General features: G+C 43.8%; 1 protein-coding gene across 2 annotated transcripts in view; it reads right to left on the minus strand.

Moving 5' to 3' along the window:
* Window positions 1–5242: 5242 nt before the first annotated feature.
* The window catches only part of LOC140305214 (signal-induced proliferation-associated 1-like protein 2), a 34489-nt gene continuing 20654 nt past the window's right edge, over window positions 5243–19077 (minus strand). The window contains exons 11-21 of one of the 2 annotated variants that reach the window (XM_072383964.1): window positions 18196–18258; window positions 16732–16811; window positions 14767–14855; window positions 12325–12539; window positions 10589–10768; window positions 8914–8977; window positions 8619–8814; window positions 8435–8554; window positions 6402–6486; window positions 6232–6310; window positions 5243–6148 (exon numbers count right to left, since the gene is read on the minus strand). In XM_072383964.1, the coding sequence (XP_072240065.1) occupies window positions 6005–6148; window positions 6232–6310; window positions 6402–6486; window positions 8435–8554; window positions 8619–8814; window positions 8914–8977; window positions 10589–10768; window positions 12325–12539; window positions 14767–14855; window positions 16732–16811; window positions 18196–18258 (1315 nt within the window). In that variant the 3' untranslated portion in view covers window positions 5243–6004. The remainder of the gene's footprint in view (window positions 6149–6231; window positions 6311–6401; window positions 6487–8434; window positions 8555–8618; window positions 8815–8913; window positions 8978–10588; window positions 10769–12324; window positions 12540–14766; window positions 14856–16731; window positions 16812–18195; window positions 18259–19077) is intronic. The other variant, XM_072383965.1, reaches the window with a different exon arrangement.

The raw sequence follows: 19077 nt of genomic DNA on the forward strand, positions 1-19077 counted from the left end.
GAGATGCAGACTTTCAGCTTCACTTAAACTGTATGGTGGAAGTTTTCCCATGGTTCAGGGCTGCTGGAAGAATCAACTTATCCAAGTATTTGCTTTATGTCGATGAAATTAAAACACTTCAGGAACAGCAACCAGAGTCATACAAGTTCCTGCAAGAATATGGCTTTGTTGCATGGCGGTCTGACGAGCGAAGCTTCAATTGTGTGCCAACTGATCAGGCACTGGAGCAAACGATCAACCGTGAGGGCAAGAGTGAAGGTGGAGTTGTTGCTCTCACACTTAAGAAAGGGGCTTTCACAAGATGGTTGATGACACGACATGTCACAACAGAATATGTGGATGCCATGAAAGAGGCAGTGCCTTGCTAGGGACACGAGGATAAAGAGCTTCTGGGTACCAGTGAAAAGAAAATGCTCAGTCACTTTTTCAGACATGAAAGCACCGGTATCAAAAAATAAGTGTGGGCAGCATTGGATGGATTTAGACTCTATCAATCTATCCAACAGTACAAGCATATACACTGAATACACGAAATGTGGGAGTTGCTGAACTCTCACTTCCACGTGCCAATCAATTATGTCCCGTAAACTACATCATGATGTTAAATGTATTTGAAGTTTCACATGAAAATGTTTTAATTCAATATTTTACATAGATGAACTACATATCCTGTGATGCTTTGTTCTTAATAAACAGTTAGCACAATCATTTATTTATTCATTTTTGGAGTGTTTTTAGCAGACACATTCATTTAAAGGTCATCACTCAGTGATGAGTTAAATGTTGCCTTACCTGGGCTTAACTGGCTCTGCATGATTTGGACCAATTTGCAATTTAATTAATTTGATCTGAAGTCCTCCATCACAGTCCAGATGTTTGACCTCTGCTTCTTCTTTGTGTGTTTTACAGGAAACATTGGCTGAAGAACGTCAGCAGTCCAAGTTCACAGACTGACCAGGATGTTTTCCCTAATAAGAGAGACATTTCCTAATTGGAGATTTGTGGTTTCTCTACTTGATACTGAGCACGCAGAGACACCTCTTAGGTTGCATCATCAGTCACCTAAAGCTGATGAACCCTTTCAGCTCTCACTGGTTACAGTTTCAGTCAGTTAATAGACAGAATTTGAATCTTAAACTTTGCAGTTATTTTCATTCATTTATGGATCTGCATTTTGATTTTGTCGCATATTTTCTGTTTTAATTAATTATTTTCTTTGTGAAAACTAAAATATGGATTAACCTGAATCTTTCTTTACTGCAGCCTGACACAGTTTTAAATAAAGCACCACCTGTGGATTATTCTGCTGCTGAAACTAGTGCCAAAACAAATCATTTTGCTGCTCTTTGTACAGTAAAATTACAGGTCTGTGATGTGCTTTTAAACATGTGACCTGATATCCAGAGACATGTCAGCTCATATCATCAAGAAAAAGTTTAATTTCATTAATTTCAGATGCGTTATGATCTCAGAATAACTGAAAGATGGTCTGTAGCTCAGTTTAAACAGGCAGTGGGAAGGTGTAGATGCTGAAAGTGTCCACATGTGGGCAGTCTAATACTGACTCGGATCAGCAGGACTCTGCTGCTGCCTGAGGATCTGAAGAGAATTTAAGCTCAAATGAATGCACAAATATTACATTTTAAGGTTTCAATTATTGAATTAAGTGGTCAATTAAGTGGTCACAGAACCAAAAAGGACCAGGAGGGAAACCCAGACATCCCTCTCCCCAGCGACACTCTCCAGCTCCAGGGAGGCTATTCCTCCCAGTCCCACCTCTCCAGGTCACTCCATCATTGCCCACATGGGTATTGAAATCCCCCAGAAGAACAATGAAAGCCCCAGGTGGCCCCTGGAACACTCCAAGAAGCCCAGGTAATTTGAGCTGCTGTTTGGTACATACGCACAAATAGTCAGAACCTTCCCTCCTGCAATTTGCAGCTGCAGTGAGGCGATCTTCTCGCTCACCAGGGAGAACTCCCAACACAGAGGCACTCAGCCGGCGGCTTGTGAGTATGCTCACCAGTGAGTCACCCTCCCCCCAGGCTCCAGGGGCTGCCCCGTTTTCCCTTTTCCAGGCACGGTGGCTTTTCTTAACTGGTGCTGCTCCATTGAGGTCTTTAAATCGCTGTGGCCAGGTGCCCTTAATACCTTGGAGGACAGACGTTATAATTTACTTTTATAAAACAAGATGAGGAAATGATAAATTCTCCAAACAAAATATTTTACATCTCAGTCTGCATCTCCTTAACTCAGCTTTGATCTTAAAGGTCCTCGCAGAAATAAGTAAAGAAAACTATTTTTTCCCAGTAAACGGACCGCAGGTCAGTCATGATTATTTCTGCTCTGATCCAAAGTAATCTGGAATATACTGGTCCATTCAAAAGCATCTAGAAGCTGCTTTTCCAGTATTTACCTCAGTGAATGCCTTTTTACCATTTATACGATGTGAGTATTCATGTTTGACCCACATTCACTTTGTCTGCTCACACAGATGCAACTGCAGGGCAAAACACTAATAATGTAATACCCTGCATGTCTGAGGACCACCATCATCAACATGCTCCAGCTCTTCAGAGAGCATCTCCTATCCTAGCACTCAAGTCCCTGATGTTAGCTACAAAGAGCTTAATGGAACGGCTCCCATCTACTTGAATGCTCTTGCAAAGGCTTCTGTCCCAACTGGGTCCCTCCGTTGGTCCCAGGATTGTCGTCTAGCAGCTCCTACACCACGCCTAAGACAATCCAAACTCTGTTCATGTGTCGTCCCACGATGGTGGAATGACCTACCGAGCGCTACCAGAACAGGGGCGTCCCTGTCTATCTTCAAGAAGCTCCTGAAAACCCAGCTCTTCAGAGAGCATCTCCTATCCCAGCACTTACCTTGTCCTTCCCTCCCCCCTCTATCTTTGTACTTTATCTTTCTGCACTTCCTTCTATGCCTGCACCCTATCTCTGCTCTGTCCCCTCTGACAGAGTCGGACTCCTGGGTTCCTTCTATGGAGCTTATTGTTAGCTTTGATGTTAGCTGTTATGTTATATCCTCATTTGTAAGTCGTTTTGGATAAAAGTGTCTGCTAAATGCATAAACATAAGCATGCTGTAAAACCCCAAGTAAAAATCCAGAACTGAAGCTGAGTCTGAGCTTCTGAGTTCTGAAACGTCAGAAACAACAGCAGGTTGTGTGTTCTTACTTCATACAGCCGGTCATCAATGATGAGACTGAAGCTGCAGGCAAACTTTCAACACACACAAACACACACAGACCAGGATGCTGATATCGGCTGTTTCTGTAAACGTTAATGGTGGCTGTGGCTCAGGAAGAGGAGCAGTCATATTACAATCAAAAGGTCAGTGGTTTGATTCCGATCTTCCCTGGAACACATGTGGAAGTGTCTTTGATTAACACCCTGAACCCCACTTTGGCTCTGATGACCCTGTCGGTGCGGATGTGACAGAACTAAATCTCTGTGTGTTCTGAGTTTGAATGAATGACTGTGGCTCGTAGAAATACCGAGTGCTCTTTTGGATTTTCAGAGTTTCATTTATCTTTTATAACCCAACCCTGATCCATACTTCTCCATAATTTTGTCCCTGATCCGTTTGGAGAGTTCCTTCATCCTCTTGATATACTGAGATCAGGTGACACTTAGATTGCACCTTTTTGTCAGAGTGTGAATGTGTGTGACAAAGGGAAAATTCCTGTGTCCTCTGAACAAAAGTGATATGCTATATGAGTGTGTGAATGTGGAGTAATGCTGTTTTCCAGTTAACTGGACTAGAAAATCTCCTGATTCTGATCCAGGTTTAGTGTCAGCTGCAGGGTTTGCCTTGGAGTCTCTGACTGCTTCTGTCCTTTTTATTTCACATCAAACTAAACACATCTGACACAGTGACCTCTGACCGTAGAGGAAGCTCAGTCTCTGATTGGTTCGAATAGCAGCTGATGTAGCATTGTTCAGTGTGTTCAGCAGTGTGTTGCTGCCGGTTGTGCTCTGACTTTATCACATCAGACAGGAAATTGATGACAAGCCATATTCAGACTGACAATAATTCTTAATGTGAAAGAAGTGGAAGAACAGCTTCTCATGTCTGCTGGCTCATCTGGAGGCTGCTATAGTACGGAAAGTCAGTATATATGCCAATATTCAACTCTATATTCAAATAATTTTAAAAAACTGCTATTTATGCTGTAAAAAAATAGATTTAAAAAAGCTGTTTTTTATTCTTCTAAATGTACTGCCTTCATAAACTTTGGGTCACATTCAATATTGTTCCCACTTACAGTATCCCTTTATCTCGAACCATTTGTTATCAAACTGTAAAGTTTTCTTTAAAAAGAAAACCCTGGCGTTTAAAGCGTTAGAACTGTTTGATAAATAAAATACATCAAAAAAGGATCTTTGATGATGAGTCACCAAGGCAACAGATAAATAAAAAGCAAAGCCTCCAATTTAATCCAGGGCTGTAAAAGCTGATTTGTTTGAGACCTCAGAATTAAAAATGTCCTCTGTGAATCAGTTAAAAGATTTTCTTCACATGACTGATCACAACTGGCTGATTCAAATGAGCCTGGCCAACATTTTCTATGGTAAGACTTAATTTAGACTTGGTTAAATTAAATAGAAATGTGGCATAGAAATTATAAAAATAATGCACAGTACTTAATGGTCAATATCCACTGTAAAATAACCACTGTATATAATAATAATATATTAAGAATGTACAATTTTCTTTCTTTTTACGAGCCCACGTACAACTGCTGATACTGGTGGTATTACCTGCTATTGTATGTCCCTGTTGTCTTTCTTCTTTTTGTCTCTTGCTTGCTGCTGTAACATGTGAATTTCCCCATTGTGGGACAATAAAGGAAAATCTAATCTAATCTAAGACATAAAGACCTGGATGACTCAGAACTTTCTGTTTTTAAATTCAGACAAACTGAAGTTGTTCTCTTTGGACCTGAGCGCTTCAGGGAGAAATTGTCCTGTTATATAGTTACTCTGGATGGTATTTCCTTGGCTTCTGGTCCTACAGGGAGGAACCTTGGAGTTATTTCTGACCAGGATCTGTCCTCTGACTCTCATATAAAACAGGTTTCTGCCTTCTTTCACCTTCGTAATATCATTAAAATCAGGACCATCCTGTCTCAGGGTGATGCAGAGAAACTGCTCCATGCATCTGTTCCTTCAGGACTGAACTACTGTAATTCCTTATTATTGGAGTCATACAGAAAATTCACTCACACAGTTTATTCAACCTACAGTGTTTTATTTTTGTTGGGCTATAACTGTTTTAAAAGAGCTCTAATAAAATTTCACAAACAAGAACTCAGACTTTGTTCACTTTCAACATATAGTAAAACATTTAAAAGTTCAACAACCAAAAACCTTTTAAACAACATGGAACACTTTAAATCAGAAACAATTGATCACTGTAATCTTTAAACTGCACCGGAGTTATGTCACTCTTTCATTTGACCTCTGACTGAAGAACACAAACCTCTGACATGTCCAGTGGTCCACGAACGCACTGCTCCGTCTGCTTTGTTTCCATCTAACTCATGAGATCGCAGTGTCATCATTATATGATCTGATCAGGACAGATGAAAGCCGAGTTCACTGATATGGAGTTCGTCATTGCTTTGCCCTGTGATACTGCTGCCTGGGAATGAGGTATCAGAACATAAACTGTGGTCCTGTCATAAGGAGCGTGCCCTGAACACAGCGCAGTCATCATACAAAGCACAAATACATCAGATTTAATATAAAATAATGTTGGGATGAATTATAAATAAGTCCTGTAATCTGTTGCAGCGGAAAGGAGCCTAAAACGCAGATGAAAACCTTGAAATGTTTATTTATGAAGATAAAAAGTATTATGACATAATGTCCGTCTGGTTTGAAACAAACCAAAAGTGGACGGGTTGTTCTTTAAGCTGTATGACCATCAGCCAGGCTCTGAACGTTTAGACACCACGTTCTTCATCAAACGTTTGGTGTTGTCACGGTAACATTCCCCGGCGCAGCATCCAGGCGGTGAAGCGTCCGATCTGCTCAGTGGCACTTCGACTCTCTTCCTGCAGACGGAGGTTATCCTGACGGAGGCTCAGCACCTGCTGCTGCAGCGCTGCTTTGTCCTGCTGCTCCTGAACACATTGCACACACATGCACACACAGGTTAGTGATGATGTCATCCCTCACCTGTATGTCATCAGCGAATCAGGTTTACCTTCAGCAGGTCAAGCTGCAGCTGATGAAGAATCTCCTCCAGCTGGAATACTTTACCAGACAGGGAGGTTGTAATGTCACTGAGGGAGAGACATGACATCACTGTGGTGTCAGCAGTATCTAGTGATGTCATCAATGATGCAGATACTCGGGTTAATGAGGGGTCCTCACCTGTCCTGCAGGGCAGAGCTCTGTGATGCCACTTCCAGTTCATGGAGCTGACTGATGTCACAGAGAGATGACCACGAACACACACCTGAATATACACACACATTTAGCTTCTCCTCACTGGCTCCCTGTTAAATTCAGAATAGAATTTAAGATTCTTCTCCTCACATATAAAGCTCTTAATGACCGAGCTCCATCATATCTTAAAGATCTCATAGTTGGATGTTTCTGTTTCTGTATTTAGCAGACGCTTTTATCCAAAGCGACTTACAAATGAAGATATAACAGCTAACATCAAAGCTAACAATAAGCTCCATAGAAGGAACCCAGGAGTCCGACTCTGTCAGAGGGGACAGAGTAGAGATAGGGTGCAGGCATAGAAGGAAGTGCAGAAAGATAATGTGCAGAGATAGAGGGGGGAGGGAAGTACAAGGTAAGTGCTGGGATAGGAGATGCTCTCTGAAGAGCTGGGTTTTCAGGAGCTTCTTGAAGATAGACAGGGACGCCCCTGTTCTGGTAGCGCTCGGTAGCTCATTCCACCATCGTGGGACGACACATGAACAGAGTTTGGATTGTCTTAGGCGTGGTGTAGGAGCTGCTAGACGACAATCCTGGGACCAACGGAGGGACCCAGTTTATTTCCCCAACAGAGCACTTTGCTCTCAGGCTGCAGGTTTCCTTGTGGTTCCCAGAGTTTCTAAAAGCAGAATGGGAGGCAGAGCCTTCAGTTATCAGGCCCCTAAAAGCAGAATGGGAGGCAGAGCCTTCAGTTATCAGGCCCCTAAAAGCAGAATGGGAGGCAGAGCCTTCAGTTATCAGGCCCCTAAAAGCAGAATGGGAGGCAGAGTCTTCAGTTATCAGGCCCCTAAAAGCAGAATGGGAGGCAGAGCCTTCAGTTATCAGGCCCCTAAAAGCAGAATGGGAGGCAGAGCCTTCAGTTATCAGGCCCCTAAAAGCAGAACGGGAGGCAGAGCCTTCGGTTATCAGGCCCCTAAAAGCAGAATGGGAGGCAGAGCCTTCAGTTATCAGGCCCCTAAAAGCAGAATGGGAGGCAGAGCCTTCAGTTATCAGGCCCCTAAAAGCAGAATGGGAGGCAGAGCCTTCAGTTATCAGGCCCCTAAAAGTAGAATGGGAGGCAGAGCCTTCAGTTATCAGGCCCCTAAAAGCAGAATGGGAGGCAGAGCCTTCAGTTATCAGGCCCCTAAAAGCAGAATGGGAGGCAGAGCCTTCAGTTATCAGGCCCCTAAAAGCAGAATGGGAGGCAGAGCCTTCAGTTATCAGGCCCCTAAAAGCAGAATGGGAGGCAGAGCCTTCAGTTATCAGGCCCCTAAAAGCAGACTGGGAGGCAGAGCCTTCAGGTATCAGGCCCCTAAAAGCAGAATGGGAGGCAGAGCCTTCAGTTATCAGGCCCCTAAAAGCAGAATGGGAGGCAGAGCCTTCAGTTATCAGGCCCCTAAAAGCAGAATGGGAGGCAGAGCCTTCAGTTATCAGGCCCCTAAAAGCAGAATGGGAGGCAGAGCCTTCAGTTATCAGGCCCCTCTCTGTGGAACCAGCTGCCAGTTTGGCTTCAGGAAGCAGACACCCTCTCTACCTTTAAGATCAGGCTGAAACTTTCCTTTCTGATAAAGCTTATAGTTAGGGATGGCTCAGGTGAGCCTGAAACATCCCATAGTTCTGCTGCTATAGGCCCAGCCTGCTGGGGGAGCTCCCATGATGCACCTCTCCTCCCTCCATGTACAGATGACATCATTGCTGTCATTAACTTGTGTTTCTCTCTCTCAGCAGGTGTCTCTGGCCTGGTGTTACGCTGCTTGTTGTCCCCTCTTTCCTGTCCTCTCAGCCCCAGCTGGTCCAGGCAGATGGACCCTTCCTGGTTCTGGTTCTGATGGAGGTTTCTTCCTGTTAAAGGGAGTTTTTTCTCTCCACAGTCGCCTCGTGCAGCTCAGGACATGGGATTGGATCAGAGAAGATCTGATGTTTTTGTTTTTCCCACTTGTTACATGAAGTCGGTTTTATACTGATGATGGTTTGTTTACCTCTGCAGGTTCGAGCGGCTTCAACCAGGTGACACAAGTCCAGGTGTGGTGATACCTGGGGGAGGGGCATCTGTCTATGCCCAGTCATGGTGGACTTAACAGCCGATGAACAGAGTTCACCTGTGGAGACAGACAGGTGAAACAGGAAGCCGTCTGGTTTTGTTGAAACTGAGCAGCTACTCACTCTTCATCGGTTTCCCGCTTGCGCTCGGCAGCGGCATGCTGCGATGATGCGGCGGCCTCTGGTCTGATGTATGCAGAGTTCTACGGGAACTGGTGAGGGACAAACTCCTGCACAGACTGTCATTTGACATGGTGCGGGTGAGAGAGCCCCACGGAGATGAAGCCAAGACTCTGCTGATGAACTGAGGAGGAAATTGCTGTTAGAGAATAATTTAGACAGACGTTATGATCTGAGTAATGATGACAAACTTATTTCGATCAAGGACAAGACATAATAATACATTTAACTGACTCACCGTCTTTGTGACATCAGACTGATTCTTCCTGACAAAGACATCTCTGATTGGATGACATCTGACCCTTTAGGAGGAAAAGGAGAAAGTGGTGAATGACCTGCCCTGAACTTGGTCAGCTGGTGACACACCTGTTAGACCCTGTTCAGGCAAACAAGCACAGAGCTTCTGCTCAGGGGAAAGAATCTTCTGATCACTGTGGAGTTTCATGTTGTTGGAACAATCTTCTTTATATCATGAAGAAGTAAAATGTTAAACTAGTTTAAAAATGTGCAGGAAACTAATCTTGACAAATGCTTTTATAACCTTTAAGGAGCAAATGACCAATCACACTGAGTACGATGATGACCCCGAAACTAGCCACAAAAACCTTTCACGTTTCAAGTAAACTACGTTCAATGTCTGCATCCTTCATGGAGCTTTTTCCTTTCTATTTTTTTGTCTCATTCTGCTCATACATATAGGACAACTTGTTTAGGTGAACTCCACTGGGCAGTTGTTCTGATCCAGTTCTTACAGTCTACATTTCATTATGGCTTTAATTACCTCCATGTGCGTTCCTCCAACAGCCCAAAAGCATGTTAGGTTAACTGGTGACTCTAAACTGACAGCAGATGCGAGTGTGGATGTCGTGTGTCTCTGTAATGGACCGGTACCTGGTGTAGCCGTAAGCTAACAAGCTCACAAGCAAGGAAGCTAGCAAGACAACAAGCTCACAAGGTAACCCTTTTTTAGTTTTTTACAAGCTATTGATTAGCTGTGTCCAAAGCTGTGCCCCAGCATAATCTAACATGGGAGTTTTATCGATGTCGATGATTGACTTGAGAGGAGAGGACTAGAGCTGTCAATTGAAAACCACCTCGTGGTGAGTTGGATGGGGAAGACAGGCTCTGGACATGGTGGGGCTGTCTTGGCTAAAACACCTCTTCAATGCCGCATGGAGGTCTGGGACAACACCTGTGAAGTGGAAGACTGGGTGGCGGTTCCCATCTTTAAGAAGGGGGACCAGAGAGTGTGTTCCAACTACAGGGGGATCATTCTACTCAACCTCACCGAGAAAGTCTACTCCAGGATGCTGGAGAGGAGGCCCCGACCGACTGACAAACCTCTGATTCAGGAGGAGCTGTGTTGCTTTCTCCCAGGTTGTGGAACAGTGGAGCAGATCTTTACACTCACAGTAACTGAGGGGATCGTGGGAGTTTTACCATCCAGTCTACATGTGTTATGTCGACTTGGAGAAGGCTTACGATCGTGTTCCCTGAGGGTTTCTGTGGAGGGGTGCTGAGGGAGTATGATCACCGGAGCCGCTTTACAGAGCTGGCTAGTCCCTGTATAACCAAAGACAAACTTGTTTACAGTGGGTGTTGGGCTGCCATAGGTGGAAGTGCAGGAAAGCTGCACCTGACCATCTGAGCAGTTTGCTAGGGGGAAAACTGTCATATTAGTGCAGTTTATTTGAGCTGATTTGAGATCTGTTAATCAGAGACCACTGCTCATCTTCTTATTTCTAAAACTTTATTTTTGTTATAGGGATTGTTTTAATCACTCACATTTGGCTGAGAGGTTTATAACTTTTTCTGTGATGCAGATTTATTTATGCTCTATTCTGACTTTAAAGTCACACCTGTGTCTGGAGCATTACTCATTCTTCTCCTTCTCTTTATCTAATTCTCCTCACCTGTTTGCCTTCTCCCGCAGAGGTCCCCTCTCCGACCTGCTCAGTCCATCTCTGTCCTGCAGGCATTTCTCCTGGCTGTGAGTAAACCCTGCCTCCAGGGTGGAGCCACATGCATAGGTGATGAAAGCCTCCGGTGAATTGGCAGGTGAGCTGATCTTTAATCTGCCTTCAGAAGAATGCCTGGACAGGCAGGAGGGAGAAGGTCAGCATCTAATATCCGTGTACACAGAAGTTGGTCACATGTTTTAAAGTGACACAGGAAACAGATTCAGCGGTAAACACATCAGTGAAAACATGGTTCTAAGTCTGATTAAGAAGCTGCCAGGATGAAGACATCAAGCACATCAAGTGTTTGGTTTTCCTGATGCAGACCAATAACATATTTTCCATAATCACAGAATGTGCCCTCTGACCTGGTTTGTTGAGCAATAACATTCTACATTATTAAATATGATATTATAAAGTCTTTGTGTTGTATTTTTTGGCAAGATACTGCACACAAAATTACCCACCGATGTGTTCCTTACTTCAAATAAAAGCATCTGCTAAATGAGTTTAATGTACTGTAAATATCAAATAGAATACTAATATATATAAGTTCATATTGTATTATCATATTCAGTGCTGTTACATGCTGTATTTAACATAATATGTATTGTGTTTTGATTTGATTTGAGCGCTACAGCGAGCTGCCAATGTTCCAGTCATTATGTGCACATTTTGTATTTTTCTAGATTTCTATCAAACTTTTGTTTTCCCTGTAATACGCTGATTTTTGGGAGATGTTTTATATGCTGGTTTAGAAGCTGAGCTGGTTGAGTGGATTCTTTTCATACTTCTAAGATTTGAGTTATCGTGCCAATATAAGAGGTTGTTGTTGTTTGTTTATGCATTTAGCAGACACTTTTATAGGGTTAGGGTAGGGGGTCTTGCCTAAGGACCCTACTGGAGGTAATACCTTTCATGCAGGGGATTTGAACCCACGTCTCCCACATGGAAGGTGGCAATCATACCGCTACACTATCCAGCAAGAGGTGCTGAATGAGCTTTCAGAATACCAATTCAAGCCCAACAACAAGACCCAAAAATACCAGATGACTTGAAGAGCAGCAGTGGCAAAATGTCTATAATATCTAAGAGAGTTCACCTGTGGTATTCTGGTAATGGTTTATACATTACCTGCTGTGACACAGTCTGTGATGTAATTTCAGTCGGCAACAAACACATCCCAGAATTCAACCACTTCACCCTCTCAGCTACATTTCCACACTGAGACGCCCTCTGCCTCCCCTCCAGCCTGTCTGACTCCAGCAGTCAGGTGAAAAAGCAGCTGGAGAGACTGAACCAGAACAAGGCTGCAGGTCCAGATGGTGTCAACTCCCGGGTCCTGAAGGCCTGTGCAGAATTGCTATGTGGGATTCTACAGCCCCTCTTCAACCGATGGATACATCGGTGTATGAATGGTATGAAAGCACATAGTTATGTGTAGACTGTGCTGTAGGAGTGTGTCTGAACGGGTGAATGTGGCATTAGAAGCGCTTTGAGTGGTCAGTTAGACCAGAAAAGCACTTCCAGCTGCTTCAACAAGCGCACACTCATGTTCTTTGATTTCTCTCTTTGATTAAACAGGTGAATGGTAAAAAAGTAGACCGTGGTCCAATTACTGACAGTCTGTCATCATGACAACATGTCGTCTCACCTGTAAACTGTAAGCTAAAAGCTGCTGAAGGCCTCACCTGGACAAAGAGCAGGTGCCACTGAGGTCAGTAACATGACCCCCACCCCTCATATCTCTGAGGGCAAGTGTTGCCAAGGCAACAGTGGGTGGGGCCAATGATGTGCATCTGACGGAGTCGATGCCGCTGTCCAGTGACACCACCCCTGTGTGTCTGTCCTCACTGCTGTTGCTGGACAACGAGTTGCAACAACTGGAGCAACTTTTTCCTGCAAACTGCAGACAAAAACCATCAGTCTGTGCTGTGATGGACAGGTGCGATTATACAGATGTGGTGGACAGGTGCGATTATACAGATGTGGTGGACAGGTGCGATTATACAGATGTGGTGGACAGGTGCGATTATACAGATGTGATTATACAGATGTGGTGGACAGGTGTGATTATACAGATGTGATGGACAGGTGTGATTATACAGATGTGATTATACAGATGTGGTGGACAGGTGCGATTATACAGATGTGGTGGACAGGTGCGATTATACAGATGTGGTGGACAGGTGCGATTATACAGATGTGATTATACAGATGTGGTGGACAGGTGCGATTATACAGATGTGATGGACAGGTGCGATTATACAGATGTGATTATACAGATGAGGTGGACAGGTGCGATTATACAGATGTGATTATACAGATGTGGTGGACAGGTGCGATTATACAGATGTGGTGGACAGGTGCGTTATACAGATGTGATGGACAGGTGCGATTATACAGATGTGATGGACAGGTGCGATTATACAGATGTGGCGGACAGGTGCGATTATACAGATGTGGCGGACAGGTGCGATTATACAGATGTGGCGGACAGGTGTGATTATACAGATGTGGCGGACAGGTGTGATTATACAGATGTGATGGACAGGTGTGATTATACAGATGTGGTGGACAGGTGTGATTATACAGATGTGGTGGACAGGTGCGATTATACAGATGTGATTATACAGATGTGGTGGACAGGTGCGATTATACAGATGTGATGGACAGGTGCGATTATACAGATGTGGTGGACAGGTGCGATTATACAGATGTGGTGGACAGGTGCGATTATACAGATGTGGTGGACAGGTGCGATTATACAGATGTGATTATACAGATGTGGTGGACAGGTGCGATTATACAGATGTGATGGACAGGTGCGATTATACAGATGTGGTAGACAGGTGCGATTATACAGATGTGATGGACAGGTGCGATTATACAGATGTGATGGACAGGTGCGATTATACAGATGTGGTGGACAGGTGCGATTATACAGATGTGGTGGACAGGTGCGATTATACAGATGTGGTGGACAGGTGTGATTATACAGATGTGGTGGACAGGTGCGATTATACAGATGTGGTGGACAGGTGCGATTATACAGATGTGGTGGACAGGTGTGATTATACAGATGTGATGGACAGGTGTGATTATACAGATGTGATTATACAGATGTGGTGGACAGGTGCAATTATACAGATGTGATTATACAGATGTGGTGGACAGGTGTGATTATACAGATGAGGTGGACAGGTGCGATTATACAGATGTGGTGGACAGGTGCGATTATACAGATGTGGTGGACAGGTGCGATTATACAGATGTGGTGGACAGGTGCGATTATACAGATGTGGCGGACAGGTGCGATTATACAGATGTGATTATACAGGTGTGATGGACAGGTGCGATTATACAGATGTGATTATACAGATGTGGTGGACAGGTGCGATTATACAGATGTGGTGGACAGGTGCGATTATACAGATGTGGTGGACAGGTGCGATTATACAGATGTGGTGGACAGGTGCGATTATACAGATGTGGCGGACAGGTGCGATTATACAGATGTGATTATACAGGTGTGATGGACAGGTGCGATTATACAGATGTGATTATACAGATGTGGCGGACAGGTGCGATTATACAGATGTGGCGGACAGATGTGATTATACAGATGTGGCGGACAGGTGCGATTATACAGATGTGGCGGACAGGTGCGATTATACAGGTGCGATTATACAGGTGTGATGGACAGGTGCGATTATACAGGTGTGATTATACAGGTGCGATTATACAGGTGTGATGGACAGGTGCGATTATACAGATGTGGCGGACAGATGTGATTATACAGATGTGGCGGACAGGTGCGATTATACAGATGTGGCGGACAGGTGCGATTATACAGGTGCGATTATACAGGTGTGATGGACAGGTGCGATTATACAGGTGTGATTATACAGGTGCGATTATACAGGTGTGATGGACAGGTGTGATTATACAGGTGCGATTATACAGATGTGGTGGACAGGTGCGATTATACAGATGTGATGGACAGGTGTGATTATACAGATGTGGCGGACAGGTGTGATTATACAGGTGTGATGGACAGGTGCGATTATACAGATGTGATGGACAGGTGTGATTATACAGATGTGATGGACAGGTGACTGAGCTGGACTCACTCTCAGCATTGTGTCGTTGCTTTCAGCGTCCATCACATTCTGCCGTATGACATTCGTCGTGTGATGAAGGTGATGAAGGTACCTGGCACCTGGACGAAGACATGAAGATAATTTAAAGTGTGTGCAGTCATGTGACCTGAGACTGAAAGTAGCTTAAATATTTTCACTGATTTACATTCACATCCAAGTTTATACAACAGAACATGTGATGTTTTAATAGCTTAACTCAGAATTGTTCCACATTATTATGCAAATTGTATTTAAGTGTTATAAAGATTACATTTTTTGTTTTCCATTAAACTTCGGATGTTATCGTGCCTCAGGGCTCTTTGGATCACTGGAATCAATCACAGTCAACTGTGATAGTTAGTTTGCTGGGTGAGCTTAATTAAAGGAAAAACTACTGAAGAAGGACGTTCCATATTATTAAGTAGACCTACATTTTCAAGCAATATGGGAAAGAAAAAGGATCTCTCTGCTGCTGAAAAGCTTGAAATAGTTGACTGCCTCGGACAAGGTATGAAAATCTTTCACAAAATCTTAAGCATGATCATTGTACTGTTAAGAGATTTCTGGCTGATTCATGGCACACTCGGGTTCATGCAGATAAAGGCACAACGAGGAAGGTCTCTGCCAGACAAATACATGGGATTAAGAAAGCAGCTGCTAAAATGCCATTACGAAGCAGCGAACTTTGAAGCTGCTAGTGCCCACGAACATCAAGGTGTAGGATCCTCCAGAACCAACCCTGGATGGTCCAGATGGATGGAGTAGTGGATGGTTGGTGGACGGCCACCGTGTCCCAACAAGGCTGCAACATCAGCAAGGAGGTGGCAAGGTGTCATCTTTAGGAGAGAGCCGGTCGGCCCCTTTGGGATCTCTGAAGCTGTGACAATTACCTCTGAAAAGTATGGGGAGTTTCTGACTGACCACTTTCTTCCATAGAAGCAAGGAATGCCTCTGCATCATTGGCTGCTATGGGCCCCATCCTTCCCTGACCTCAACCCTATTAAGAATCCTCAAACAAAAGATCTATGAGGGTGGGAGGCAGGTCACATCCAAACAGCAGCTCTGGGAGGCTATTCTGACATCCTGCAAAGAAATTCAAGCGGAAACTCTCCAAAAACTCAACTTCAATGGATGCAAGAAATGTGAAGCTTCTGTCAAATAAGGGGTCTTATGTTAAAATAGAACTTAACCTGTTAAGATGTTTTTGATTGAAATAGCTTTTGATTTCAGTAAATATGACCTCATAATGCTGCAAATTCAACAAATGACCATTTTCAATTCTTTACAACCTATAAAATGTTTTGAACATTTTTATTTTTGAAAAAAATACTGTAATCATTGGGAGGTTTGTTCAATAACATTTGAATTATACTCTAACAGTTGATGACTTAAAAAAAATGACTTTGATTTGCATAGACTAGGAAAATTAGAAGAGAAATCTATAATTTGCATAATAATTTGGAATGTGGTGTATTGGACAGGTATGTGCAAATATACCAGGAATCTGACTCTCTCTGAACAAACATGAAACTCAACACTACATATGTACCTATAATAAAGCCGGAGCGAAGTATGCTTCATGCTGCCTCTTTCTCTTCTCTACTGTTCACTTTTCAGGTCTCCATGGATCTCTAGCAAAGTTGGAGGTTTAGCTTCAGTTTTAAAATCCAGTTTTCGCTGTTTCCAGGTCCCGTCAGAACCGTATGCTAGTTTTAGGCTGCAACTCCTGGAGATAAACGTTTCTTCTGCTCTGTTTTGTGATCTACCAACCACCAAATTCCATAAAGGATTTAATCTCTGACTTTGCTGACCTGCTTTAGTTATAGGCGATTTTAACATTCAGAAAAGCGTCATCATTAAATATTTACTTTCTTAAATATAGTTTCCATTTTAAAAACACCATCTGTTGTTCTGGTTTCCAGGTAATGGATGTGGATCAGGTCCGGGTACACTCACCTTCACACCCGGTTCTGTTGGTCCTCTCCTGGGTGGACTCTGGGCTTTCATCACAGCTGATCGACTGATCCAGAAGAGCTCTGAGGAAAAATGAACAGGGTCAGGTAATCAGATTATTACTCTGTTCAGATTCAACTCTGTGAGCGCCGTTTCCAGCTGAAACCAGAAGCTTATTTTTCTCAGTTTAACTCAATGTAAACCTTTTCTATTCCACGTCAGTTAGGATCACCAAAAGTTTTTGTTTTTTGTTAAATGTCAGAATAGAGAGATATAATTTGTAGAGTTTTAAAGAGTTTATGATGACTTCAAACAACAAAGAAAATTACAGATGATTCCAGTCTGACTTAACTTACACTATTTGAGTTCACTGGTGGCACAGCTGTGGATGTATTCCCACGTTCCTCCATTCAAACAATAATACGCATATATAACCACCACGGGGGTGTACAGCCATCACAGCACTCAGGAAGGAGATGGACCGAAGGAAGGTTTGGTCTGAAGATGCTGCTGAAACTGATCAGACAGTCTGATCATCCACGGTAAAACATGAGCGGCAAGAACACTCAGCCAGAAGAATGCCACTAGAAAAAAAAACACACGTGGGGACAAAGATCTTAATGTTTGGTCCGATGGATGATCAATGGATGATCAATGGGATCTTTGGAGGAAAAGAAGGAAGCTGCAGGCCTCAGAACACCATCCCAACTGTGAAGTACGGGGGTGGCAGCATCAAGCTGTGGGGCTGCTCTGCTGCAGGAGGGACTGCTGTACTTCACAGAACAGATGGCATCATGGGAAAAGAAAATTATGTGGACATATTGAAGCAACATCTGGAAACATCAGCCAGGAAGTCTTCCAGATGGACGATGACTCCAAACAAACCTCCAGATTAGCTCCAAAGAAGCTGAAGGATGACAAAGTCGAAGTATTGGAGCGGCCATCACAGAGCTCTGACCACAGTCCTGTAGAAAAGGTGCATGGATGTGAGCAAGACTGGCTACAAACCCGGACTCGGTTCCATCGGATCTGTCCAGAGGAATGAGCCAAAACTCTGGTGGAAGGAAACGTGTGGCCCGAGTCAAACAGTTTCAAGGCTGCACTGCCAAATACTGAAGAAGGGGGTGTAAATGGAAAACAATCTCTCTTTATTCTGTCATTTAACAAAGGCAAAACATGTTAGGGATCCTAAGTGACCAAAACCAGAAAAGGTTTACACTCATTTAAAGATAAACTAAATTTCTGCTTTCAGCTGTAGTTGTCTGATCAGGTCTGATCAAATCTGCTGCCTAGAAACCCACATGTGCAGCTATAATCTGAAGGGTTTGGATGCCATCAGACAGTTTTACTGTGCAGAATATCTGGAAGTGATAACTATGGTCTGTTTGAGATAGAATCAGTAATTGCCCAAATTAGACGGAGCCGCCAGAAAGCCTTCACCAGAGAGAAACGTTTCCATCGGATTACCTGCAGGGGATCTGTCGGGTCACCACCGGTCCCGCATCACTGGAGGTGGACTGGTTTGGAGAACTGATAAACAACAAGGAGAAAGAGGAGTCAGAGTCCTGAAGCATCATGGGAACAAATCTTCACCACCTCACAACAAGTCACTGGCGTCTGGGAGAAACATGCACCAGACACATGACCCTGCATCCTGAACGGATGCCTGGAAACATGACTTATTCCACACACCAGAGAATTGATGCCAAAATATTCTGCTGTAAAGCCTCCGTTAGATTCCTAATGTTGGGACATATGCCATGGTGATGTTCTAAATGGATTTATGTTTGATTCTGGAAAACTAGAAGTATCCGCATGCGGCGTCGGAGCCAGGAGTTTTGTGATCAGGATGTGGCTGGTTACACGGAGCAGGAATTCTTCCAGAACTTTAGAATGTTTAGGTTTATGCATTTGGCAAATGCTTTAATCCAAAGCGATTTACAGGTAGACAGATAGAGTAAGGACCCCTAACGGAGGTAGTACCTTTCATGCAGGGGATTTGAACCCAGGTCTCCCACACAGAAGGTGGCAATCATATGTGGAGGAAAACCTTTGATCACATTTGTCAGCGCTTTTCCCCGAGATTTTCAAGAGGAGACACATCGTTCAGGAGGTCCATCTCCTTAAGAAAGCGAGTGGGGCTATATTGGGTAGCAATGGGGGCGGGTTACTGCACCTTGGCCAACCTGTTTGGCATCGCAAAGTTCTCCGTTTGCGCTACTGTGCATGACTTCTGCAAAGCTGTGCACCAGGTCCTCATGCTTGACTATATTAAACTACCCCAAGGAGACGATCTCCATGAGGTGCTGCGAGGCTTCAGCAGAGCTGGGGTTTCCCCCAGTGCAGCGT

The sequence above is a fragment of the Leuresthes tenuis genome, unplaced genomic scaffold (genome assembly GCF_036924035.1).
Source record: "Leuresthes tenuis unplaced genomic scaffold, fLeuTen1.0.hap1 SCAF_4, whole genome shotgun sequence".
In the NCBI taxonomy this organism is placed as follows: Eukaryota; Metazoa; Chordata; class Actinopteri; order Atheriniformes; family Atherinopsidae; genus Leuresthes; species Leuresthes tenuis.